Source organism: Monodelphis domestica, chromosome 6 (assembly GCF_027887165.1).
Source record: "Monodelphis domestica isolate mMonDom1 chromosome 6, mMonDom1.pri, whole genome shotgun sequence".
Classification (NCBI taxonomy): domain Eukaryota; kingdom Metazoa; phylum Chordata; class Mammalia; order Didelphimorphia; family Didelphidae; genus Monodelphis; species Monodelphis domestica.
In genome coordinates this window covers 309,463,321-309,490,100 of record NC_077232.1, presented here as the reverse complement: position 1 = coordinate 309,490,100, position 26,780 = coordinate 309,463,321, and the positions used below count along the sequence as shown (strand labels likewise).

The 26,780-nt window shown below is 42.2% G+C and overlaps 2 protein-coding genes across 9 annotated transcripts in view; one reads left to right on the top strand and one right to left on the bottom strand.

The window, feature by feature from the left end:
• The window catches only part of ABHD18 (abhydrolase domain containing 18), a 66,948-nt gene extending 52,213 nt beyond the window's left edge, over positions 1 to 14,735 (bottom strand). Inside the window, exons 1-2 of the mRNA XM_056803524.1 lie at positions 14,285 to 14,735; positions 5,006 to 5,093 (exon numbers count right to left, since the gene is read on the bottom strand). The gene's annotated coding sequence lies outside the window, so the exon portion shown is untranslated. The remainder of the gene's footprint in view (positions 1 to 5,005; positions 5,094 to 14,284) is intronic.
• Positions 14,736 to 15,234: 499 nt separating this feature from the next.
• The window catches only part of MFSD8 (major facilitator superfamily domain containing 8), a 42,367-nt gene continuing 30,821 nt past the window's right edge, over positions 15,235 to 26,780 (top strand). For 3 of the 8 annotated variants that reach the window (XM_056803520.1, XM_056803518.1, XM_056803517.1), the window contains exons 1-6: positions 15,566 to 15,770; positions 20,323 to 20,414; positions 22,515 to 22,558; positions 23,626 to 23,866; positions 25,404 to 25,517; positions 25,972 to 26,116. In XM_056803520.1, the coding sequence (XP_056659498.1) occupies positions 15,706 to 15,770; positions 20,323 to 20,414; positions 22,515 to 22,558; positions 23,626 to 23,866; positions 25,404 to 25,517; positions 25,972 to 26,116 (701 nt within the window). In that variant the 5' untranslated portion in view covers positions 15,566 to 15,705. Of the gene's footprint in view, positions 15,771 to 20,322; positions 20,415 to 20,438; positions 22,425 to 22,514; positions 22,559 to 23,625; positions 23,867 to 25,403; positions 25,518 to 25,971; positions 26,117 to 26,780 lie in introns of those variants that run through there. The other 5 variants (XM_056803523.1, XM_007495486.3, XM_056803521.1 and 2 more) reach the window with 5 other exon arrangements.

Below are 26,780 nucleotides of genomic sequence, written 5' to 3'. Positions count from 1 at the left end.
CTCATCCTCTCTCACTTGGACCATGGCCATGGTCTTCTTTAACACGCTTCCCCCTCTGCCTCATCTCTCTCTTCTGATGCCAAAGTATCTTTTTCCTAAAGTACCAATCTGACACCCCTATCAAGTCCCTCCCCTTTATCTCTCCCCTCAAACCCGACTTTTCTCTCCTACACATTGGAGAAAGTGAAATGATCTGGGGTCAAACAGAAAGTTCTTGGCATTTAAAGGTTTTCACAACTTGGTCTCTTTCTAACCTTTCCAGACTCCTTATGCTCTGCACATATTTTGTGTGTATCCAGTTATTTATACATTTTGTTCTCCCCATTAGAATATGCGCTCCCTGAGGGAAGGGACTTTAAAAACATTCCCAACTGTTGAGAATAGAACCTCCTATGTTTAATAAATGCTGTTGACTTTTCAGATCACAATGCAATAAAAATAATATAGTAAGGGTACATGAAGAGGCAAATGAAAAATTGGAAATTGAATAATATGATGCTCCAAAATTGGTTGGTTAAAGAACAAATCATAGAAACAATTATCAATTTCATTGAGGAGATATATCAAAATCTATGGGATGCAGCCCAGGCAGTACTCAGGGGGAAATTTATGTATCTGAGTGCATATATTAACAAATCAGAGAGGGAAGAGGTCAATGAATTGGGTATGCAAATTAAAAGAGAACAAATGAAAAATCCCCAGATGAAAACTAGAAAAAGTACTAGTTAATCTAATTTTTTTAAAAAGGAAAGAAAACCAAATTAACAGTATCAAAGATGAAAAGGGAGACCTCAACTCTAATGAAGAGGAAATTAAGGTAATTATTAAGAACTATTTTGCCCAATTATATGGCAATAAATATGGCAATCTAGGTGATATAGATGAATTTCTACAAAAATATAAATTGCCTAGATTAACAGAAGAAATAGAATACTTAAATAATCCCATTCCTATTTAAAACACTAGAAAGTACAGGAATAGAAGGGCCTTTCCTAAAAATAATAAACAGTATATATTTAAAACCATCAGCAAGCATCATCTGTAATGGGGACAAACTAGAAGCCTTCCCAGTAAGATTAGGAGTGAAACAAGGATGCCCATTATCACCTTTATTATTTAATATTGTACTAGAAACACTAGCAGTAGCAATCAGAGAAGAAAAAGAAATTGAAGGAATTAAAATTGGCAATGAGGAGACCAAGCTGTCACTCTTTGCGTATGACATGATGGTCTACTTAAAGAATCCCAGAGAATCAACTACCAAAAAAAAAACTAAAAAGCTAGTGGAAATAATCAACAACTTTAGCAAAGTTGCAGGATACAAAATAAACCCACATAAGTCATCAGCATTTCTATATATCTCCAACACATCTCAGCAGCAGGAATTAGAAAGAGAAATTCTATTTAAAATCACCCTAGATAATATAAAATATTTAGGAATATATTTGCCAAGACAAATACAGGAATTATATGAACACACGCACAAAACACTTTCGATACAATTAAAATTAGACCTAAAGAACTGATTTAAAAATTATTTTCCCATGGTTACATGATTCATGTCTCCCCCCCTCCCCCAAAGAGCAATTACACTGGGTTTTACATGTGTCAAGACCTAAATAATTGGAAAAACATTAATTGCTCATGGGTAGGACAAGCTAACATAATAAAAATGACCATCCTACCCAAACTTATATATCTATTTAGTGCCATACCCATTGAACTACCAAAAAACTTTTTTACTGAATTAGAAAAAACTATAATAAAGTTCATTTGAAAGAACAAAAGATCAAGAATATCAAGGGAAATTATGAAAAAGTAAAAGTAAAGGGGGGGGGGGAGGGGCCTAGCAGTACCAGATCTTAAACTATACTATAAAGCAGTGGTCATCAAAACAATCTGGTACTGGCTAAGACAGAAGGGAGGATCCAGTGGAATATTTGGGGTAAATGACCTCAGCAAGATAGTATATGATAAACCCAAAGATCCTAGCTTTGGGGACAAAAACCCACTATTTGACAAAAACTGCTGGGAAAATTGGAAGGAGAAATTAGGTTTAGATCAACATCTCATACCCTACACCAAGATAAATTCAGAATGGGTGAATGACTTAAGTAAATTAGGTGAACACAGAATAGTTTACCTGTCCGATCTATGGGAAAGTAAAGATTTTAAGACCAAGCAAGAGATAGAGATTATAAAACATAAAATGAATAATTTGATTACATTAAATTAAAAAACAGAACCAATGCAATCAAAATTAGAAGGGAAGCAACAAATTGGGAAAAATCTTTATAAGAAAAACCTCTGACAAAGGTCTAATTACTCAAATTTTAAGAAGCTAAATCAATTGTACAAAAAAATCAAGCCATTCACCAATTGATAAATGGGTGAGGAACACAAATAGGCAATTTTCAGATAAAGAAATCAAAATTATCAACAAGGACATGAAAAAGCGTTCTAATCTCTCAATATAGAAATGCAAATCAAAACTCTGAGGTACCACCTCACACCTAGCAGATTGGCTAGTATGACAGCAAAGGAAAGTAATAAATGTTGGAGGGGATGTGGCAAAATTGGGACATTAATGCATTGCTGGTGGAATTGTGAATTGATCTAACCATTCTGGAGGGCAATTTGGAACTATGCCCAAGGGGCAATAAAAGACTGTCTGCCCTTTGATTCAGCCATAGCACTGCTGGGTTTGTACCCCAAAGAGTTAATAAGGAAAAAGACTTGTACAAGAATATTCATAGCTGCGCTCTTTGTGGTGGCAAAAAATTGTAAAATGAGGGGATGCCCTTCAATTGGGGAATGACTGAACAAATTGTGATATATGTTGGTGATGGAATACTATTGTGCTCAAAGGAACAATAAAGTGGAGGAGTTCCATGTGAACTGGAACGACCTCCAGGAAGTGATGCAGAGTGAGAGGAGCAGAACCAGAACACTATACAGAGACTGATACACTATGGTACAAGACTTCTCTACTAGCAGCAATGCAATGACCCAGCATAATTCTGAGGGACTTATGAGAAAGAACAGTATTCACATCCAGAGAAAGAACTATAGAAGCAGAAACACAGAAGAAACTGCCTGATCACATGGGTCAATGGGAATGTAGAATCTAAACGATCACTCTAGTGCAAATGTTAATAATATGGAAATAGGTCTTGATCAAAATGACACATGTTAAATTCAGTGGAGTTGCTCATTGGCTATGGGAGAGGGGTGGAAGGAGAGGTAAAGAACATGAATCATATAACCATGGAAAAAATATTCTAAATTAATTAAATAAACATTTTCAAATAAAAGAATAAAATTTAAAAATAAAAATAAAAAGGAAAAAAACACTGCCTGTCCTTTGATCCAGCCATACCTCTGCTGTGTTTATACCTCCAAGGAGATCATAAGGAAAAAGACTTGTACAAAAATATTCATAGCTGCACTCTGTGGTGGCAAAAAATTGGAAAATGAGGGGATGCCCTTCAATTGGAGAATGACTGAACAAATTGTGGTATCTGTTGGTGATTTGAGTATTCTAATCAACTTGAAGAATTCCATGTGAACTGGAACTACTCCCAGGAATTGATGCAGAGTGAGAGGAGCAGAACCAGGAGAACATTGACCAGGGGAACAGGGATGGATACAACTTCTCTACTAGCAACAATGCAATAATCTCGGACAATTCTGAAGGACTTATGAAAAAGAACATATCCATATTCAGAGGAGAAACTGGGAGCAGAAACACAGAAGAAAAACAACTTCTTGATCACATAGACTGTTGGAGGGCCAGACTATAAAAAAAAACAACAAAAAAAAACTATGAACAAATCTGTATAGCTTTGTCTGAGATAGCAGAGGCTGCATTGCTCACTGTGATGGACCTGTCACACCTTGCACAGGCCCATCACCGCCACCACTATACTGGGCAGCAGGATACACAGTGCAGAATCCCCTCCCCCAGATCACTGCTCACCATGCTAAAGTCTTCCATTGTGCAGCCACATAATCCTTTGCTTGGAGTTCTCAGAACAAAGTGCCACGCAAAGGATTATGTCACTGGAAGTAGTACTGTTCATCAGCGATGCCTCGCTTTGTGACGCCGCCACATCCAGTGCTCCTCTCACTGATCACCAATGAAAGAGGTGCCCCTTCTGGAAGTGCGGTGGGGGCCAGATAAATGGCCGGGGGGGGGGGGGGGGTCGAATGTGGCCCTTGGGCCATAGTTTGGGGACCCTTGCTGTAAATGATCACCCTAGTGGAAATGTTAATAATATGGAAATAGATCTGGATCAATGACTCATGTAAAACCCAGTGGAATTGCTCATTGGCTACAAGAGGGGGGTGGAGGGGGGGGGAGAACATGAATCATGTATGTAACCATGGGAAAACATTCTAAATTAATTAAATAAATAAAAGTTTAAAAATGCTAGTTGACTCACTGACAAAGAAAACAAAGTTCCTGGACCTTGTGAAATTTAAAATCTAGTTAAGGGAGGCATAAATTTAATGGTTCAATGCCAAATATATTGCATATTATTTGAAAAATATTATTATTCACAAAGACATCTGAATAAATCCAATCCATTAAGTCCTTTTCTAAAAGACAAAGGAATCAAAATCAAATCCCCCCCCCCCCCAATAACTGTTAGCCATAATTTTAACACAGAATTTAGGAACAGGTAAGGAAAACTGAGCTGCTGAGTTAAAGATTACTTTTAAGATTCTTTCATACTATCGTTGCAGGCTTCAGGTTCTGTGCTTAAGTATATGTTAAGCACATTATTTCTTTTCGATTGTGAGGCATTATTTAACCCAGCGATTTTCCCAAGGGATGAATATATATTCCTTGAAACTTTATTTTTCATATATTCATTTGCCATTTTTATAAGTTATAAACTACCCATATTGCCCTCTATCACCACAAATGCTTTTCCTTTTGGTCTGGCGGGTAATGTTATGAACCATTAGACACCAAACAAAACAAAATGCAGTTTGCTACCTGTTCCTCCCAGTTCAGCATCAGGAAAGTGACACTAGCAGTTCAACCCACAGAGGAACCAAAGCCTAGACCTGCTCCTCTGTCAGTCCTGAGGAAGCAAAGAAAGAAGACAATGAGGGGATGAGAGAAGAAATGGTACTGGTTCATTATTCAAATATTGGCCTAAAACCTTTCATTATAGTATTTTTTAAAAAATCTTTGCCTTCTGTCCTAGAATCGATGCCAATACCCCTTCCCTTTGCTCTGGGTCACAGTTAGGAAGGGTCTAAGGCCAAACCTGAACCCAGGTCAACCTGACTCCAAGCATAGCTATCTATCCATGGAGTCACCTAGCTGCCCCTCATTATAGTAACTTTAAATATTTCAAATAGGTATGTTCCCTAATGTAATGACAAGGAAAAAATCATAATTCAATCATGCGTGTGGTGAGGCGGAGTAATGATGATTTTAAAATTGAAAATCAAAGATGAACTAAAATATATAACCAATATGCTACATTTAAGTCACAAAAAGTCTACTGGAAAATGGTAGCTAAAAGAAGATGACCCATTGCATTTATACAGCATTTAAAGGTTTACAAATGTTAGTTACACATATTATCTCATTTTATTTTCGTAATATCTTGAGATGTAAATACTATTATTACCTACACTTTACAGATAAAGCAACTGAGACAGATAAAGTCTCACCCAGGGATTAAGCAGTGTGACAAGGAAATCACTTTAAAAGACTGATATATATTAATTTAAGGTCACCAAGGAATTCAGCTATGTAATTCCTAAATGAAAACTGAAATCAGCAGTCAATCTTTTATGGAGTTTAATTATAATAGGAGGAAGAAAGGAATTAGAGATAGAGAGAGAGAAAAGGGAGAGAAGGGAATAGGGCTTAAATAAATACCCCTTCTGTTTAGGCTGGGCCAAAAGGCCCAAGCCCTTAGATAGCTGGGGCAAAGAAAGGAGATCAGTCCCTATTACTCACGTGACCAAAATGGAGAAACAGTCTCAGAGGCCCCCACTTTTAGCTTCCTTCAGAGCAAGCTTCTCAGAGCACACACCAACCACACCGACCAACTTCTCCACCCCCACCCGAGTCTTCAGCCCCCCCTATCCTTAAGGAAAACCATCCAAGTTCCCTCCCCTCAGTCCTCACATCTACCAATCACCTGTCCCTCAATTTCCCTGTGCCAATGGAGGCTCTAGCTTAACCCAGGACCGCCCAGAGGTCTTCTGGCTTTGCACATGTCTGTTGAAGGTCATATTTTCAAATAATTAAATCTTTGATCCTTTGCTACAGCCCTTTCTAAATCCTGTTAACCTGAGTAGGGTAGAGATTGAAATAATTAAATTTTGATCTAGGCTGCAGCCCTTCCTAAATCCTGTTAGGACTGAGTAGGGTGGAGATTGATTCCAAGTATCTCCATTGTATCAATTCTAAAATCAATCATGACTCAAAGAAATTCCTGTTCTATGCTTAAGCATAGGTCAAAGCCCTTTCCATTGTTCAGCAAAGGGTTTCTGTCCTAAAGTAATCTTAAGAAGGGAAGGAGGAGGAACCTCCCATGCCAATGGGATTCACATTCCAATAGTCAAGACCCACTATCAATAGGAAATTTTTCAAGTATGAAATTTCCCAATGGTGAAATTTCCAACATTTATAAGTCTAAGAAATTTTGAGGTTTACAGCAGTTAATAAGTGGCAGAGGCAGGATTCAAACTTGGGTCTTCCTGATCTCCAAATCTAGCAGCACTCTACCCACCTCACCAACTATCAGCTTAGATAATGAGAGAAAGAGATATAATTATTTCATGTTCTAGTAGGGTCTGAATGAAAAGTCCTTTTAAACCAACTACTTCTCTTTTCTCTGATGTTCACCAAAGCAACCCTTTTTGCTCCCAGATTGTGATACATTAAACAGAACATCTTGAGTCATTATTGCTAGTCATGACTGCTAATGCACGGACATTCCAACATACAAATCAGTCCAAAGGTGATATAACCATCTCTGGGCTAAGAATTAGACTCATCGTTGTGGCCCATCAACCACTACACGGCCAAAACCAATAAGGGTCTTAATCTTTAAAATTCTGATGAGATATGATCTCAGGCCTACTATTTTTGAGAACAAACCCCAAAATCTGACATCGTTTGAGACATTTATTAGGTTGTTTACTAAGAGATCTGGACAAAGGCACCTCTGCATAAGAACCACATAGTAAAGTAAGTTTGACAAGGGGGCAACTTGAACAAGGTAGTTGAGAGGGATAGTCCAAAAGTGGAATAGGCTACCTTAAAATATGGTAGGTTTCTTCTCTTCAGGGGTCTTCAATAGAAAAGAAAGGGATGACTGCTTCTGGATTATGTTACTTCTAGTAGGGATCCTTCCCATGTATGGATTAAATTGGCCAGCTGAAGTCTCTACCAACCATCAAACTCTGGGAGTCTTCCTATTTCATCAGAACAAAAATATTTTCTTCCCGCATAAACCAGGGGCTCTAGGAATAGTGGACTTCATTTAGTAAAAATATCTGACATCTGGGGAAATAGGAAGAAAAGGGGACAGAGGTACATCCTACTCTATAAACTCTGAGGATTGAGCCATAGAACTTCTGTCTACCCTTCTCAAAGGAAAAATGAGGTAATTAAGGCAACTCTGAATAAGCAATTAAGAATAAACAACTAAATACTTATAAGTCAATGGCTTTTAAATAAGCAGAAGCCATTTCTCCTCCTTAACTCTTCTGCCTCACCTCCCACTTCTCAATCCTTCCTAATCTGGCTTCTTCTAATCTCTATGGAAACTCTTTTTTCCAAAGTGATCATATCTGAATTGCTAAATCCTACAGTCTTTTCTCCATTCTTTCTTTTCCATTTCTCTGCAGTGTCTAACTTTATTCACCACTCCCTCCTCCCCAATAATTCCTCTCTCCTTAACATCCCCATGACTTTTTTTCCACTTAGGGTTCTCTTCCTACTCATCTGACCACTTTCTCAGTCATTATTCATGTCCTGCTCCCTAAATGTGGATGTCCTACACAACTTCTGTCCTGTACTTTGCTCTCTCTTCTCATAACCAGTAATACTCTTATCACTGTAATTTGTTTAACCAATCCCCAATCAACTTTCTTACTTTGCAGTTCTTTCCTACAACAAAGAGTGCTGCTCTACACATTTTTGTGCATATGGGTTCTTTCTCTGTCTTTGATCTCTTGGAGGTATATACTGTAACTAGTAGCAATATCGCTGAGCAACATGAAGAATCTGAGTATCAGGATCGCTATAAAATGGCCATTTCACTTACATAAAATTGAAAAGCTTTTACAAAAGCAACACCAATGGAGGTAGTGATAATCAGAAGAGAAGTGGTTAATGAGGGAAAATGTTTATAGCAAGTTTTCTGATGAAAGATCTAATGTGTACATCACACACACACACACACAAAACTGACAAAAAATATAAGGAAAAATCCTTTCTCAAAAGTGGACAAGAAAATTTCCCAAAAGATCCAAGCTCTTAAACAACCACACAAAAAATAGTTCTAAATAGCTATGAAAAAAATAAAACAGGTTTTATCTCACACTCATCAGATTGGCAAAACTGCAAACATATGAGCCTTTCCCCTCTGTCTCCGAGATCATATTTATATTTGTGCTTTATAATATATAAGCTATAATATTTGTCATACTTATAGCAACATTTTTTGTAGTAACTAAAACTGAAAGGAAACTGAGTATTCACTGATTGCAGAATAACTGAATTATGGTGCACGAATACAATGGAATATTGCTACACCATAAGAAATGAACATGAAGAATTCAGAGACAGGCCAAATTCTGCAACATGTATCAACTGCCACGATCATAGTAATGTAAAGGAAAACAACCCAGAATGACTTCAGAATTCTGAAGGCCACCAGTGGCAGTGATATGGCTAAGGCATAATTTTTTTCTTTCCTTTTTTATTTTTTTTTTAATTTTTCTGTTACACAGAGAAACACTTTTTGACATTTTAAAATTAAGATTCTTCTCCATCCCTTCCCTCGTCCCTCCTCTCCCCTGGTAGTAAATCATGTGATATAGATTATACTTGTACTTCCATGTAATACATATTTCCATAACTCTTCATGTCAAGATTGAAGACACAAATCACATATACAATAGAAATCTCAAGAAGGAAATAAAGAGAGCAGGCTTTCATTTGCACTCAGATCCCAACTGTTCCTTCTTTAGCTATGGAAAGCATTTTCATCATTAGAACCCTTGTGGTTAGCTTGGTTAACTTACTTTGCTGATAATAGCTGAGTCCTTCCCAGCTGAACATCTTATAATAATTCAGTTACCATATACATTATTCTCTTGGTTCTGCTCACTTCACTTTCAATCAGTTCATATAAGTCTCTCCAGGTTTTTCTGAGCTCATCTTGTTCAGCATTCCTTATGGCACCACAGTACTCCATTACAACCTATACCCCAGCTTGTTCAACCATTCCTCAAGTGATGGGCAATCTTTCAGTTTCCAATGCTTTGCTACTACAAAAAGAACTGTTAAAAATACTTTGGTACAGGCGGGTCTTTTCACATCATCTCTAATATCTTAGGAAAACAGACCCAGTAATGGTATTGCCGGGTCAACGGGTATGCACGGTTTTGTGGCCCTTTGAGCCTAGTTCCAGATTGCTCTCCAGTGAATTCTGCATCAGTTCCATTGACAATGTTATTAGTGTCCTAATTTTCCCACATCCTCAGCAACATTTATCAAAAATGCTAGCCAACTTGGCAGATGTGAGGTACTATTGTTTTAACTTGTATTTCTCTAATTAGTAGTACTTTGGAGCATTTTTTCATGAGTATTGATAGTTTTACTTTCTTCCTCTGAGAACTACCTGTTCATATCCTATGAACATTTTATAACTGGGGAATGAATGCTTTGTATTCTTATAAATTTGACTCGGTTCTCTATATAGTTGAGAAATGAGGCTTTTGTCAGATACTTTGCTATAAAAATCTCCCCTAGGGGGCAGCATCTCCCCTAGAGATGGGAGGTCCTAAGTTCAAATCTGGCCTCAGACACTTCCCAGCTGTGGGACCCTGGGCAAGTCACTTGACCCCCATGGCCTAGCCCTTACCACTCTTCTGCCTTGGAGTCAATACACAGTATTGACTCCAAGACAGAAGGTAAGGGTTTAAAAAAAAAATCTCCCCTAAATCTGTTGTTTCCTTTCTAATCTTAGTTGCATAGGTTTTATTTGTACAAACCCTTTTTAATTTCATGTAAACAAAATTATTTATTTGAATTTTTAAAATGTTCTATATCTTGGTTGGTCATAAATTCTTCCCTTATCCATAAGTCTGACAGGTGGACTTTTTCATGTTCCCAAGTATCCATTTTGACTTTATCCTGGTGTCTGGTTTGAGATTTTGGGCCATGCCTAATCTCTGCCATACTGCTTTCCAGTTTTCCCAGCAGTTTTTGTCCAATAGTGAGTTCTTTCCCCCAAAGACTTGGATCTCTGGGTTTACTGAACACTAAATTGCTATTGACATTCTGATCCACCCTTCTATTTCCTAGCCAGTACCAAATTGCTTTGATTACTCCTTTATAGTACAGTATTATATCTAGTATCTAGTAGGCCTCTTTCCTTCATATTTTTTTTCATTAATTCCCTTAATATTCTTGACCTTTTGTTCTTTTTTCTAGTTCTATGAAATAATTTTTGGGTAGTTTGGTTGGTACTGACTAGATAAAATAACATTAAGTAGAATTGCCATTTTCACTACATTGGCTAGGCCTATCCATAAGCAATTAGTTTTTTAAAATTGTTTAGGTCTTATTGTGTTTAGAGTACTTTGTAATTGTGTTTAAATAATTGCTGGGTTTGTTTGCGGGGGATTTTATATTGCTCAGGGTTATTCTAAATGACATTTTTCTATTCTATCTCTTTTTTTTTATTTTATTGATGGTAAATAGAAATGCTGATCATCTATCTGGGTTTCTTTTGTATCCTGGGACTCTTGAAGTTAAATTATTTTTTTGGTTGTTTTGCTGAGTTTCTAGGATCCTCTAAGCATATTATGTGCAAAGAGTGACAATTTTGTTTCTTCATTGCCTATTCTAATTCCTTTGATTTCTTTTCCTGCATTTACTAGTGGGTATCCTCACTTTCCACCTGGATCTTACTGGATAGGGTTTTAGTGTATCCTCATCATGGATAATGCTTGCTGATAGTTTTCGATCGACAGCATTTACCCCTTTGAGTATTTTCTAATGTCTTTATAAGGAATGAACATTGTATTTTCCAAATGCCTTTTCTGCATCTATTGAAATATCCGGATCGGTTTTTTTAATAGCATGAATCCTCACACAGGAACTAAACTAAGGAAATTCATCAATAAGTTACAAAATATGGGCCCAGCATAGTCAAGGCCAGAGAGAATGTGTAGCTCCATAAATAACCAAAATGCTTCTGTGCCAACAACTGAGCTCTTTCCTAGAATTGCATTTCATTAAGCTGAGCTATGTTACTAAAAATGATGCACGTTCTGTCTGGTCATGACGTAAAAAGATCTGGTGTCACTGCTCTCTAGACACTTAAGCATCACACCCTTTAATTTCTTTGCTTGATAACTGATATTTTTAAGTATAAATAAACATATAAAGGAGGTGTAAGTACTGGGGGCAGATGAGTAAATCAGGGGATTGAGAGATTGAGAATCTGACCTCAGACACTTCCTAACAGGGCAAGTCACTTAACCCCCATGGCCTAGCTCTTACCACTCTTCTACCTTGGAAGCAATACACAGTATTGATTCTAAGGCGGAAGGTAAGGGTTTAAAAACAAAAGTAGTGAAATTATTTTTAATTTGCAAGGTATACATACAATGGCCACAGTTCCTCCCTCCCCCCATTAATTACTAATCTCATAGCTTCATTTTCAATCATTTCTCTCTCACTTGGAGAATTGGTAAAGAAAGGATTTTGGGGTTGGAGCCCTAAAACCCTCAACCTCAATCGAACCCAAGACTATACATGACACCACACGTTACATAACATACACATGACATAACATATCAAACAAAACTGTAAACACATGTAGATATAGGAAAATAGTGTTCATAAATCAATTACACGCATATATGCAACACATATGTAAATATGAAGCATGCACGTGCATATAGATTACCTGTATATTATGTGTACAATGTACATACATGTAAATTATTTATGCAGCTCACTTAAAAGCTATTGTTACATGTATGTGCATAAGTGAGTTTAATGTTTTGGTTTAATTTTGGTGTAAAACTTGTGCAATGTTGTGTTTATTATAATTTTCAAATTTTTTTCTCTAAGTTTGATGTTAATGTAGTACAATAGTAGTAGAATGTTCTATATTAGCAGAGAAGAATAGTATTTTGAGTTTGATGTTTGCATGGAAGTTATTTCATCTTTTGTTTTGATGTCGCTTGTTGAGCTTTTGTTTATGTCTGCCTGTTGTATTTGTTTATTATTTAATTCCTTTTCCTTATTAATATCCCTAGAACAGGTTAATATCAGTTAGATTAAGATAGTTGAGTATAGGCTGTTTGTTATTTTGGGTAGATATCTTAAGTTTAGGTAATTGGTAAGTATTTTAGATTCTGCACAAATGGCAAAATAGTGTTTTCAACACGATTTAGGCTTTGTGCAAAGGGGGGACTGTATTAAGGAAGAGACAAAGACATGTGACACAGAATCACATGGGACCCTGGGTCAAGATTCCAAGCAAGGAGGTTGGGGGAAGTTTTGTTCCAAAGGCCAACTGTCAGAAGTAGGAGCAGGAAGTGTGGCTGGTAGCTGCAATTTCAATCATACAAAGATACAACTGGCCCTGGAAGACATCAGCTGTGGAGAGACTATTTCAGCCAGACTGCAGGTCAGCTGAACTGGAGAATATAAGGAAGATTCATTTACTTGTCTGGGAGCTGTTGTTACCTTTCCTCTTGGACCTTGGCCCATCTTGGACTCAACTTTGTGAGATACTATTTATGTGGCCTTAACTTAGTTATCTTAGGAAGTTAGCCAATAGGATAGTTATTAGGGGATTAGTTTTGGGGATAAGATTTAGAAATTTCCCTTCTCCTTGTTACCCTCATTCCTATTAATAAAACTCAAAATTAATAAACTCAAAATATTTATATGTTTAGCTCTTGTTTCTTCCCCTTAAACATCCCAAAATAACAGCCTGCAGTAGGTCACTAAACCTTTCATCAGAGCCTAAAGGGCTACAATACCCATTTGAAAGGGGCAGTGAGAAGAGTACAAGGTCATTCTTAGTGTTACTAATAAGGGAGTTGTTTTCTCACAAGTTAAGGGAGCTGCAAAAGGAGAAAGAGACAAAGCCTGCCTTCACAGGACCTCGGAGAAGCAGAGAATAGAGAGATCCATTCCTTCCAAGGCTTCCCTTTACAGAGAGAACTTTTTCCTAGGCCTCCCTCCCCTAGGATAAATAAGCTCATCACCTGGGAGATTAAACCGAGCTATTCAGCACCCTCCAGGGCCTCTCCCTTCTGATTGGGGGATGGAGGGTAGAATCAGGAACTCCTCCCTAGGCCTCCCTTTATGGAGGGCTCCACCCTCTCCAGGGATCTACAGTTTCCATCAGGTGCTCGGCTGGATTTCTCTCCAGGACCATCATTCTCTTCCTCTCTCTCACTCCCGTCAGCTTTTTCGGAGTACAATCTTTCCTCAGGCCTCTTTTTGGCATTTGTACCCTCAGAACTTAGCCTAGGGACAAGCACAGTGGGCACTTTCTTAGTAAAGGCTTCTGGACCCAGAGTTCAGAAGCCCGAGGCCCAAGAAGGCAGAGTGCAAGCCAGAGCCTCCAGGAGAACATTCCACACATCTTTGTGGACATCACAATAAGTGACTAAAGGAAACTTTCTAATCACTCGGACTTCCTTCCTGTGGAGAACTCTGGCTGGGAAGAGTTTAGCACCCAAGCAGAGCACCCAAAGTCCTCAGAGGTTCAAATCAGGAGCCAACCCTAGCATTTCAGCCCTCAGCCCCCGACCACAGAGAAAGCCAAAGCTAAGCCAGACAATAGGAGAGACACCTTGTCTTTCCTGCCTGTGCATCTGGCCTCGAGAATGGTCCGGCAGCGGCCTGGGCAAGTTCATTTGTAGGGCGGCAGCTAACTCTAAACAGGGGGGCAGGAGGGGCTTCCCAAGCAAGGCCTGGGAACTCCTTCCAAACCCGCATTTTAATCCCAATCGATCCAACAAAGAACATAGATGGAGCACTTACTCGGGCTAAGTGCTGGGGATCCAAAACGAGGCAAAAGCTAGCTCCCGCCCCCAACAAGGTGGCAGTCAGGCGTCAATATGTAAACAAATGCAAGCCCAAAGCAAGCCAGGCGCGCAAGGAGGAGGGAAGAAGGCATCCGGGAAGGCGATTCCACACGCACACCCAAGCGCGCGCGCGCGGTAGCCCTAGACTTATCGGGGCTTGCCCGGGGGCTGCAGTGTGGTTGGATTCTGCCCCTGCTCAGGAAGCTGCTGGGACTCCCTCTAGCCCGATGGACAGAAAGCCCAGAGGGTCCGTCCCCTGGTTTCCTGGGTTGCAGCCTCTGCTGCTCCTGCCCATCCCGCCTAAGGATTGGGGTGGGTCTCTGCACCTTCCCTCCGGGCTCGGCTCTGATCTACCCCCACCCCGGGAGCGAGAGCCACGGCCCAGAGTGGGGCCTGGCCACGGACCCCAACGTAATAAAGTAACAAACAAGGGAGCAGATCTGCTTCGCGCCAACTCGGCCGGGTGTCCGATAGACCCGCGTTTGAGGCTCCCGGCGCTGCAAGACGCCCCGATACCAACTGCTCTAGGGCAGCTCCTCCCCACGTCTTACAGAAGGACCCTCGGAGGCCAAGAGGGAAGTGACTTACCCAAGGTCACCTAAGAACTAAGCGGCTCAAAATTCGTGCCCGAGGAGGGACGCGGGAGTAACAAGGCACTAAGGTAAAACTCCTTCCTCTTCCCGACGGGGCCGCAGCCCCGTCCTCCTAAGGAGCGCGCCGGACGGCACTTACCCTCCGTCTGACGCCCTAGGATCTCGCCCCTCTTCTAGCCTGCCCCGAGCGCGCGTCCCCACCTCTTCCTCCACTTCCTCCTCCTCTTCCTCCCTCCCCGCACGGACACGAGCTCTTCTCCTCCCCATTCGCTCGGGTGCGAGCCCGGCACTCCGTCCCCTCCCCGTCCCCCCATAACCCTCCGCGCGCCACTCACCAAGGGCCGCCAGCTTGAGGCTTCTCCAATAGTCCGCTGCCCCCTAGGCTCCCACTTCCTGGTTCCTCCTCTCAGATCCACCTGCTGCAGCCGCCCGCCATGGGGGGTGGAGACTGCGGACGGAGCCGGGGGCGGGGCGAGCGTCCGTTTGGATCCAGACGGTCCTCCATCTCGTGTCAGGTACCGCCACCATCGGGCGAGCTGCCGGGGAAGGTCACGGGTTCGGTTTGTAGGGGGTAGGCCTCAGGTCTGGCCCGCCCTCCCGCGCACGCGCCCTCCCCCAGGCTCTGTAAGTCCCGCCCCCACACGCACGCGCTGCGGCTCTAAGACCAGACAGCGAAGAGCGCCGGCGCAGGTAGAGGTATTAGGTCTTCTAAAGGTCGCGAGAGTCTCCAGCGTTTGAGCGCACCTGCCCCTCCCCCCTCCCCGGCCTCGGAGGCTGCTTGGTTATGGCCGCCCGCGGAGCCGCCGACGAGCAGCAGCCCCTGCTGGGGGAGCGGGGCTCGGAGAGCGGGTGAGTGGGGGTTGGGGGGGGCCTCCTCTCCCGCGATACGCCTCATTTATACGCGGAGAGACTGAAGCAGGAGCACCACGCCTCCTGATACCGCCGCCCGGCCCAAAACCTCCCTTTCCGTCTCAGTTTCGTGTCTCGCAGAATGGGCCCGTGTCGGGAGGCGGCGGTTGTTCGGCGTGTACTCCCGCTCCTCGGGACTCCGCAGCGTCGCTTGTGTTACCTCTTGCCCCGGGGCCGTGCCCCCCCTTTCCCCAGCTCTCCGTCTCCGAATGCAGTCTCTAGTCCCGGCTTCGGAGGCGCAGGCCAGAGTGTTTGAGATTTCCAGGGGAAAGGCGTCCCGTGAGGGAGCGCCCCGTTTTTGAGTGTTGGGGAGCCCGATTGGCCCCTCAAACAAATGGCAGACACGGGGCCCCCTTTGCGATCGAATCTGCCCTGCCTTTGACCTTAAAGGTGTGAGGTAGATCGAAATCTCGTTTAAGTATTTGAAGCTTGAGCGTTTTACAGTGCTGCCTACCCTCCCACAAGAATGTAAGCATTTAGGATTGTACCACACTTACACTGGCTTCTTCCCTTTAAAAAACCGAATCCCATCTTAATGCTGGCTGAAGCAAAAACTGTGAAACATCTCCATTGAAACAAGACTTCCCCTTCCCAGAATTCCGGAGAATGCAATCCGAAAGATAAGCAGATGGTGGAGTCTGGAAGATCTGAGTTCAGATTTGCCCTCAGACACTAGATTTGTGACCCTGGGCAAGTCACTTGTCCCTTTTTACCTCCCGTTTCCTCATCTGTAAAATGAACTGGACAGGGAAACAGAAAATCACTCTAGTATCTTTGCCAAGAAAATCCCAAATGGGGTGGAAGGTAACAGGCCCGAAGAGTTAATTTGAGCTATGTGAGTTAACTGGGTGGCTGAAAGCTTTCCTTTTTAAACACTATAAAAAATTTTAAACCATTTTGCATTAAAATATTTCTCAAGCCTAGGACGCTGCTCCCCTGCCTTCTTAAGTAAGAAACTAACCCCAATTTCGCCTTTTCCCTTAATGACCCATTCTCCTCCTTGGCCCTGGCACTGTGCTTTGTACATGTCATTTTGCCCCCAGGTCCATTTCTTAACTTTTGCAGGTGTGTTTTTTGTTCCCAAGATTTTTCCATACTTTTCAGCTATTATTTCTGTTTGAAGCAACTTCTTTTCTTTTAAAAATCTGCTGAAGATGGGAAGACATGCCCTCCCTGAAGGTGTTTATCAGACTGACCTGAGACTTTCTCTAATTGGGAGTATGACCACATCGGCTGGAGAGATGGCTATGTTTGGACACCTGCAGTGGGTGACCTGGGGACTGAGCCAGTTGAACAGGGAGTTCTATTTGAGGATTTGAACAGCCCTTTTGGTGTTCTCGGGTTGTCCTCCAAACACAAACTTCTTAGCACCAGTATCCTCCCACTTCTGCCAAATAGCTGTGACTCAGCAGCACAGTTTGGGTTCCTCATGGATTGTTCTGTTTAAATGAGGGCAGTAGGAGACGGGTTATGGTCACATACCATAGGCCTTGCATGCAAGAAGTGGCCCAGAGGACTACTGAGAAAGAACACTCTCCACATCCAGAGACAGAACGGTGGGAGGAGAAACACCGAAGAAAAACAGCTGCCTGGTCACATGGCTCGAGGGGATGTGACTGGGGATGGAGACCCTAAAGGAACATCCTCGTGCAAACCCCAACAACATGGAAATGGGTTCTGATCAAGGACACAAGTAAAACCCAGTGGAATTGTGCATCGGCTACACATGGGGAGGGGAAGAACATGACTCATGTAACCATGGAAAAATATTCAAAATTAATTAAATACATTTTTAGAAAAAAAGTGGCTCAGAGGAAATCATGCAGATTTATGGTTAGGAAGGGGAAGGTAGGCCAGCCATTTAATGAGAGTGAAGAAAGGCCGATGGAAAGCCCAGGTGTTTGAATGATACCCACCCAATTTTTTGTTTTGTTTTTAAACCCTTACCTTCCTTCTTGAAATCAGAACTAAGTATTGGTTCCAAAGCGGAAGAGCTATAAGGGCTAGGCAGTTGTGGGTAAGTGACTTTCCCAGGGTCACATAGCTGGGAAGCGTTGGAGGCCAAACTGGAACCCAAGACCTCTCTCATCTGGGCCTGGTGCGCTATCCACTGGGCAACCTAGCTGTTCCTCCTCTATCATGTTACAAATACGTAAGCAGGGGCCCAGAGCCTAAACTTGAATGAGGCAACGCAAGTGCAAATTTAGGGCTCTAATACACCAGGCTGAACTATACAACCTCAAGGTCTCGTCTCATCATCTGCCATGGGCCTGGCCATTTGTCTAATACCTCTGCTAAAAGTGACTTTGGGTTTATTTTGCAAGCACTTCTTTTTATATACATTGTTTCCCTGAATGGAATACCAGTTACTATTTCATAAGTTTCTTTCTAGTTCTAGTGCTTAGTTTAGGGCCTGACTCGCAGCAGGCATTTAATAAATGGGTTAACTTTGGTAGGGTTCATCCATTGCTTCAAATGCCATTCTTCAAACAACTTCCCCTCTTCCCTAATTCTCATTTCTCTCCTCTCAGTTCTTCTGGTTTGTTTAACCACTGCTCTTGGTCTGAGACTCCTCCCTAGCTTAGGTGCTCTCCTGGGTGACAGCTGCCACTGGGGTGCCATAGAAATAGCCATGACGCCCAGATTTGCTCCCAAGTCACACTTCTCTGCGCGACGCTTTGCGGGGGACGTCTCGACCGACGCTTCCCCACCAGAAGCTCGCTACACTCACGAAGTCACAGAGCTTGCCAGGAGAATAGATCCTTGCACTCTCCCTGCCCTCGGAGTTGTCCCAAGAACAGGGCTTTGTCGGCTCAACCTCCGTATAGAAACAGGAGATGACAATTCCCTTACAGTGGGGCACCTTGAACTATTAATAGAACATTCCAGGTGTGTCTAAGCAGCGCACAAACATAAATGAGGCTCTAACTTACCTGCTCCCCAGGCTCCTCGAGGACCAGGCACTGTGGACTGGGCTTGGCTCATCTTCAGAGATTTGGGCTTGCAGAGGAACTTTGCATAGTAGCTTACAGTTATGTTGCCTCCACTAAGGGCATCCTAGGTCCCTAGAGAAAATGGATTCAACTCGGTTGGCTGCAGGGCCACACTCCTTCCTTCGAGCTTGTCTTCCCCTTGGATGTTCATGAGATGTTGTCTCACCCAGCTACATAGAGCACTTCACATTCCTCCTGTCATATTTTTAAGTTGGCAAGCACAATATTATATGGAAAACTATGGATAAAGAGACAGAAAGTAGTGCCTCGCTCCAACCTGTACTGAACTGAACCTTAGCAGATTTCCCTGATAATTCTGTCTGTCCTGTTCAGATTCTTTAGAGAGATTTCTGACTGGGCCCCAGGCGTATCTAATTGCTCCCTGTTTTGGATCTGATAGGCACGTCCTCATTTGGGTGGATTCTTCCACACCCTCCATTAAAGCCTGAAAGAGGCCCAAAGCTGGTAACTTGCCCCAAATAGCTACGCTGCCCAATAGATGTGTAGAAAGGATACACAAAGGAGAACTCCAAGTCCCGGGGCCAGATCCTAGACTTCCCTAGAGCAGGTTTTCTAGAGAACTGCGAGAAAGGGAGTGTCGGCTGCCTTTTAAGCTTGGGTCTATGGTTTCATGGCTCCTGATGTGGAGATTTCTCCTTCCAAGTCTATTTTACAACCATATTCCAGGAAAAAATTATGGCATCAGGTATATGTGCTTCTAGCCGGTGAGGTGACTCTGGAATAAGACATGTTCACATTGCCTGGGAATGACCTGAAACATGTCTGGAGGCCTCTATGGCCACCTGCCACACAGCCTCCTTGACTTAAAGCACCAGCACAATTCAGAGCTGAAACTTTTCATTTTCTGCTGCCTGGGGGGAGGATTCGGATGTTTTCATCCCTGTGGTGAACACTCACATTTCTTGAGCTTTCTTCTCTTGTTTGTTTGGTTTTGTTTATGAAACCCTTACTTTCTGTCTTAGTAACACATCTAAGACAGAAGGGTCAGGGCTAGGCATGGAGGTGAAGTGACTTGCCCAGGGTCACACAGCTAGAAAGTGACCTTCTGAGGCCTAGCAAAAAGTCAGGTTTGGGTAGGTGATAGGAAGAGTCCGCCACAAGCAGGTTACCATTAGTTGCAATTGGTGACCAAACAAGAATCAGCCTTTTTTATGACAGTTACTTGGGCAAAATCTTATAGCCTTTCCAAATGCTTCCCATCCACAAACACTAATATTCAGTTCTGTCTTTAACCCAAACTTCAAAAAGGAAGGGCTTGTCTTGCTATTCCTAACTGCTAGGATACACCTAAATCAGCGATTTCCTCCTCCTCCTACCCGTGCCTTTACGATGTGTTTCCTAAGCCCCTAGACAGCAAGTCCACCTCCCTGTCCATTTTCTCCCATGTTTGAGTGCTCCTCCACCACCACCCTTACATCCTGGCCTAGCGATGCTAATGACTTTATTCTGATGTGATTTCCTTATTTTTTCTCATCTAGGCAGCGGGATGTCATAGAGACCGAAGAACATCGTCGGAGTCGATGGCGGTCCATTAGGATACTCTACCTCACTATGTTTCTTAGTAGCGTAGGTGAGTAATAGGAAGGAAGTAAACCATTTGAGTCCTGTGGCTTAGGATGACTGAGTTTTCTTCTCTTACCAAAATAGCCTTTAGAAGGAATGGAATCAGTAGATTAAATGTCACTCATGAAAGTGGAAGGGCAGTATTGTAAAAGAATGGGCTTTTTCCCAGTGTAACCTCTTGGAGTGGACGTCTGTTTATTCTGCTGTCTTCATTTGGTGCCTTAGAGAATCGGTTGAAAAAGCATTTATTTATCGGATGAGTTACTATGTAGAAAATGCTCTGCGCCCCTCAAAATGTTTTCTAAGTACTCACTGTTATTCTTAAGCTCCTTCTCCACACTAAACACTGGGCTCCAAGCCAAAAAGGAACCCTTCATGGTTGCCAGAACGTAAGGGTTGGACTAAATATATAAACATGTGGTTGCCAGAAATTATTACTCAAGTCAGAATGACTTGTTGCAGTTTATTTATAAAATAGAGGGAAAGAGTGAAAGTAAGGAAATGAGAGAGAGTAGATAACTACTCTGGCCCGGTCTGAACCAGGCAGGGCTTCAGAGGCCCCAGCAAAGTGGGCCCAGAGGTAAATTAAACAAGGATTTTAGCCACGAGGCCTCCTCCAAAACGGGCTTCTCTGGAGGTTAGAACCTCCAGAAAAGCCAGGAAAAGGAGTGCGCTTTTTCACTCACCCACGTGGTGGTCCTAAGGGAAAATCCAAGAGCAGTCTGAGGTTCCCAAGCCAGACATCCTTCAAGGTCAAGTTCCAAGGTGCAAGGTGGTCAGAGGCAGTTCTTGCCACTTTTAAAGACCCGTCCTGTCTTCACTTCCTGTGCCTTCCTTCAACTGGACCTGGACCAACTGCAGCTATAGCTTGGCTGAGGCCTGCCCAGGGAGTAGTCAGTCAATTCTGATTGTCACTCACAGACCTCCCCATACTTAAGGATATAAGTGAGGTGTATGCACTTTTGGTGATTAAATCTAAAAATGGGCAGGGGAGAGCTAATCCCATCTTCACAATGAACTAATCTCTGACTTCCAGGAGCCAGTGTTCTAATGATGGGAGACAAGGTTTACAGACCCAAGCACAGAAATAACACACAATGAAAACAAGGTTACTGACAGCAAAGACTTGGGGAGAAGGATAGATAGGAGGCATCAGCAAAGTGGCTTCTGGCAGAAGGAGGCACTGGAGTGAAGTCGTGGAGAAAACGGGGCTTTTCCCTGAGCATTGAAATGAGGGAAAGAGCATCTCAGGCTTGGGGGACCACTAGTGTCCGCTGACTGCTGCCCCTTTGTTTCTCTATTCAGAAAGGAGCCTCTTCTGTTTTGGCAGTCTGATGTGCCAAATAGTAATGTGTGACAAGGTGATCGTCTCACAAACTTACTTTTACACTCATTTTGATGATATTTGTTTTTACACCACCTTGGGTCTTTGTGACTTCTGTGATTTTGTAACTGACCTTTTAAGGGAAATTGGATACCTGTTTTTCCTCCAGCTCCCTTCTTAGTCTTCCTAGGTTAGTTTGTTTTCTTTGTCTAGCAGCTTTCAAATCATGTCATCAGCATGATCTCCATTTCTCTTTTGTACCAGCTTCTGTCCCCTGTTTGATTAAGAATTCATCCCCTCCCTATAGCCATGAAGGGTTCTTTAGGATCTCCATCTGATCTCTCATCATTGGGGCATGAGCCTTTTTTGAATTGGCTGTAGACTATGGTTTAAGATATTGGCCTGAGCTTCCTATTTGTCACCTTGCTTTGCCTCAGACAACAGAACTACTACCAAGTAAGCCCATGAAGCTCCACAGCATTGCCAGCAGAATATCACACTTAACTTTGGAAGTTCTCCAGACCAAGGGAGGTTATTTCTTCTGTTGTTCAGCATCAGGAACCATTAGGGACAACTTTTCTGGCTTAGGTTTCTTTTAAGTCAACTTTTTTGCCTCTGAAAGAACTTTTGTGGATCCCCTTTGGTCCCCTCAATGTCATTACCAGACTTAAGAACAGAAGTCGAATGGAAAAGGTTCATAATCACATTTTCAGTCTGTAGTGTTGTGTACTCTCTTTGCAATTAGAACTGTAAAATGACCTGGTTTTTGTTCACCTTTCACAGGGTTTTCGATCGTAATTATGTCTGTATGGCCATACCTCCAAAAGGTTTGTAAGTCTTCCCTCACTTCCAGTTTTTACATGTAAAACTTCCAGTTTTACACTTCCAGTTTCAATAGAAGGACTGCTTGAAGGACTCTGGAAGAATCCACCCTTTTTATCCCCAGTTCCTTTCTCGTTCAGTGCCTTCCTTGTAGAAGGAATGTGTTGAGTTAATTAAATGTTTGTGAAATTGTATGGTTGCTTATGTGAGGGGGTTTAGTGAGCTTACTCCTTAAATTGTTCAGATAGCTCCTACTAATAAATAATGTGGTCCCCCCAAGTCACTGCACTTCTTACTGGCTTTCTAATTAGCCTCTGATCTGTAGCGTACTATGTTTTTGAAGACCACTGCTGAGTTTACCCCTCAGTTCCTCAGTTTACATTTTCCAGAGCTTTTTCTGTTGGGACCACTGCCTAATCCTTCATTATTTCCATTGCTTTCTTCTCCACCCCTATCAGAGCACTCACAGGCTCAGATTGTATACCTGCAGTGCTTTTTTGTACGATCTGTATTCTGTATTCCTCACAGAGCTCTCCAGAAAGCCTACATTTTAACAATATAAATTGCTAACAGCTATTAAGTGCTTATGTTCTTTCAAGATTGCTAAAAGCCAAGTCTTCCCGACCTTGTTTTTTGGTGTACAGTCACGGGCTGAAAAGTAGATTTCATTTTACTCCTGGGATTTTAGAGGCCTCAGAAGTCAGAGGGCTCCGCTTCCTTTTCTCACACAGTAACTTCATTTTTTTAATATCATCTCATGACTGAAGAGCATGACAATTAATATTTGTATAGCACTTTAAGGTTGGGAGAGCGATTTATGAACATTATCTCTTTTGTTCTCCATTTCCATCCTATGGGGTAAGTGTGATGGGGTTTTACCCTAATTTTATACACTGGGAAGCTCAGCCCAAAGGGTTTTCTTAGTACATCTAGTATGTGGCTGAGTTGGGCCTCGGACCCAGGTCTTCCTAGCTCCTAAGTCTTGCAGTCTACCTACTCTTAATAAGATTTAGGTCATAGAGTTGCATTTTTAAAAGTAACAATTCTTAATGGGTTGTATTTCTACTTGCAGATCGATCCCACGGCAGATGCAAGTTTCTTGGGCTGGATTATTGCTTCTTATAGTCTCGGCCAGATGGTAGCTTCACCTCTCTTTGGTTTATGGTCTAATTATAGACCAAGGAAAGAACCTCTTGTGATCTCAATCTTCATTTCAGTGGCAGCCAATTGCCTTTATGCCTATGTCCACGTACCTCCTTCCCACAATAAATACTATATGTTGGTCGCTCGTGCACTTGTGGGATTTGGAGCAGGTAGTGTACGTGTGTGTGTGTGTGTGTGTGTGTGTGTGTGTGTGTGTGTGTGTGTGTCTTTGTTTTTGTCTTTCCATTGATGTCAAGTCTAGACTTACTTTGACATTCAAGACCTTCTATAATTTGGCCCCATCTCACCCATCAGACCTTAATTCCTTTGAGTTTTCCACACAGAGCTTCATATCAGATTAGCATGCTTGTGCTCGCCTTGATGATCCCTTGATGGAGAATGCTCACTGCCATGTACTCGTGCTGTGTTTTTCCTTTTAGAATCATCTCTTCTCTTCTCCTTCAGCCTCCCCAACTCAGCTTCGGTTCCCTCCCTTCTCCCATCCTGACTATGCTTTTATTCAATTCAATTCGGCGCTTCATGGTATTCCCCCTGTTGTTTTATGTACGTCTCTTTTCTTCCAACTAGATTATGAGCTTCCTGGGGGCAGAGATTCCATTTTATGCCAATTCTGTATTCCCCACTAACTAGCCCAGTGTTGACCCATACAGCAGACATACAGTAAGTAGTCAGTGCTTACTGAGAGTCATCTTTTTTTTTCCATTTCTTAAGATTAAAGCTTCCAGAGGCAGGGCAAAGAGTAATAGCGACTCACTCGTGTTGTAAGATTAGCTGTAGCCACTAGGACCTTATTATTATTGACACATGCTCGAGAAATACTGGATTAGCAGAAACACTATTGGTTGGTAAAAGCCTTTTTGTCATTTAAAAAATAACATAATGTAATATGTTCTTTAACTCTAATAGAATACATATCATTCATTATAAGTATGTAATAAATTCTAATACATCTTCCTGTCCAGGAGCAACACATTTTCATATTAGCTATGCCCAAAAATCTGTATTCTTTTTTCCTGTCCCCCTGCCCTGGCTCAAGTCGACAGGCAGTATGATATAGGTTGTACATATATTGTCCTATAATACATATTTCCGTTTGTCATGTGAAACAAGACACAGTTTGCTTACACTAGAGAGAAATTCATAGAGGAACTAAAGTGAAGACTAGTGTGTTTCGGTCTGGACCCCATCTGTTCCTTCTGAGGTGGCGGAGAGTCTTTTCCATCCTGAGTCCCTTGGAATGGTCCTGGATCCTTGCCTCGTGGATAGCAGGGAAGTCATTCACAGCTGATCATCGGACATTCTCCTGGTTCTGCTCACTTCACTTTGCATCACTTCCTAGAAGTCTTTCCAGGATTTTGGTGTTCATCCCGTTCGAACACTTGACGATTACAACCATATACCATAACTTGTTGAGCCATTCCCCAAGTGATGGACACCCCCTCAGTTTGGTGTCCTGATTCTAGGTCCACGTCAGTGGAAGGGAATGTAATAAAGCTCAAAGGTGAATCCTGTTTTAAAATCTTGACCCAGCGGATGTAGCCCCACTTCAGTATGTGTAGCTTAAGCAGTCTTTGTGGCCCTAATTAGGGAACATCAACTATGCCCTTTCTATTTTCCCTTTCTATATACTAAAATGGATTTTATCAAGTGGAAAATACTTTTTTTATTTGGATTTTTATTTTAAAGGAAATGTAGCAGTAGTAAGATCATATATTGCCGGTGCTACTTCCCTTCAAGAAAGAACGGGTGCCATGGCCAACACCAGTGCTTCCCAGGCCTTGGGCTTTATCCTTGGTCCAGGTAGGTGTCTCTTCTTTATTTGGAGGGAAAGGGAATATGGTGGTTTTGTCTGCCATTAGGAAAACCGCTATAGTTGTCATTTGGGTTCAGTGAAGTTCAGTGCTTGACAGAAGAGAAATGATACTTTTTAGGTACCATCTAAAGTAAACAACTGTTCAGCATCCCAGCCTGACATGTTTTCTATTTTTACCTGTTCGTTAGAAATGTAATGCTTTAATTGTATGTGACTAGCCTTGGCCCACTTTCTTTTATTTTGTCTCGGCTTTCTTGTAATTGAAATTAGGGCTTCACTTTGGGTGGTCCATAATTGTCTCCCTTTCTGCCGTTGATCTTATTTGATAGAGTAAAATCAGAAGAGAGAATTAGGTTTGTTAGTTTTGCCCCGTCCCTTTTCAGATTACCAGTGGTGCTTGCACGAATCATTATGCACTAGCATATTTTTTACTGTGCTAAGTTTTTCAGACATGTTTTGCTCTGATTGGAGAAAAGGGAGTGACGTGGCAAGCCATTGATCTTCAGGTGAACATGTACACAGCCCCAGTTCTCCTCGGTGCCCTTTTGGGAGTTGTCAATATTGTCTTGATCTTTGCTGTCTTAAGGTAATTAAGGTAATTAAGGTAATAGAAATAAAGTTATTCTGCTAGATTGTAGTGTTGATGGGCTTTGCCACGGTTCATGGGCATCTTCTCTCTGGCCTTCAAGCCGATCTTCTCCATGGTTCTTCTCTTCTATCAAATGCATGCACAGCTTGTTAGAGCTTCTGGTTGTCAAGCACTTTACACACATCATCTCTTCTGCTTCTTAGGGTAGTCCTGGAAGGTAAGTGGCCAGGCAGCATTTGATATAATAGCCAGGGAACTCAGTTGGAGTCAAGAGACTTGGGTTTAAGTGCTCCTTCAGGCATATGTTAGCAGTGGGCCTGAGCAAGTCATTTTATTTCTCAGGTTCAGTTTCCTAATCCGTCCGATTCCTGTCTGCCTCATAGGGTCATTGTAAGGAAAAATACAGACTGCAAAGAGTGACTGCCATTCCACAAATGAGGCACTGAAGATTCCCAGAAGTCCTATGACCTTCCCTTGTCATATGGCTTGCATCTGCCCACAAGTTCAGGGTTCTTGGCCCCAGTCCAGGAAGGGTGTCACTAGGGAAACAGCTTAGACTTTGATTTCACAACCTCTGTCTTTGAGCCCAGTAGCTTCAGGACAATACGGTCACAGGACTCACGAGGACCCAGAGGCCAAGAACTCTTAACGGAGACCCTAT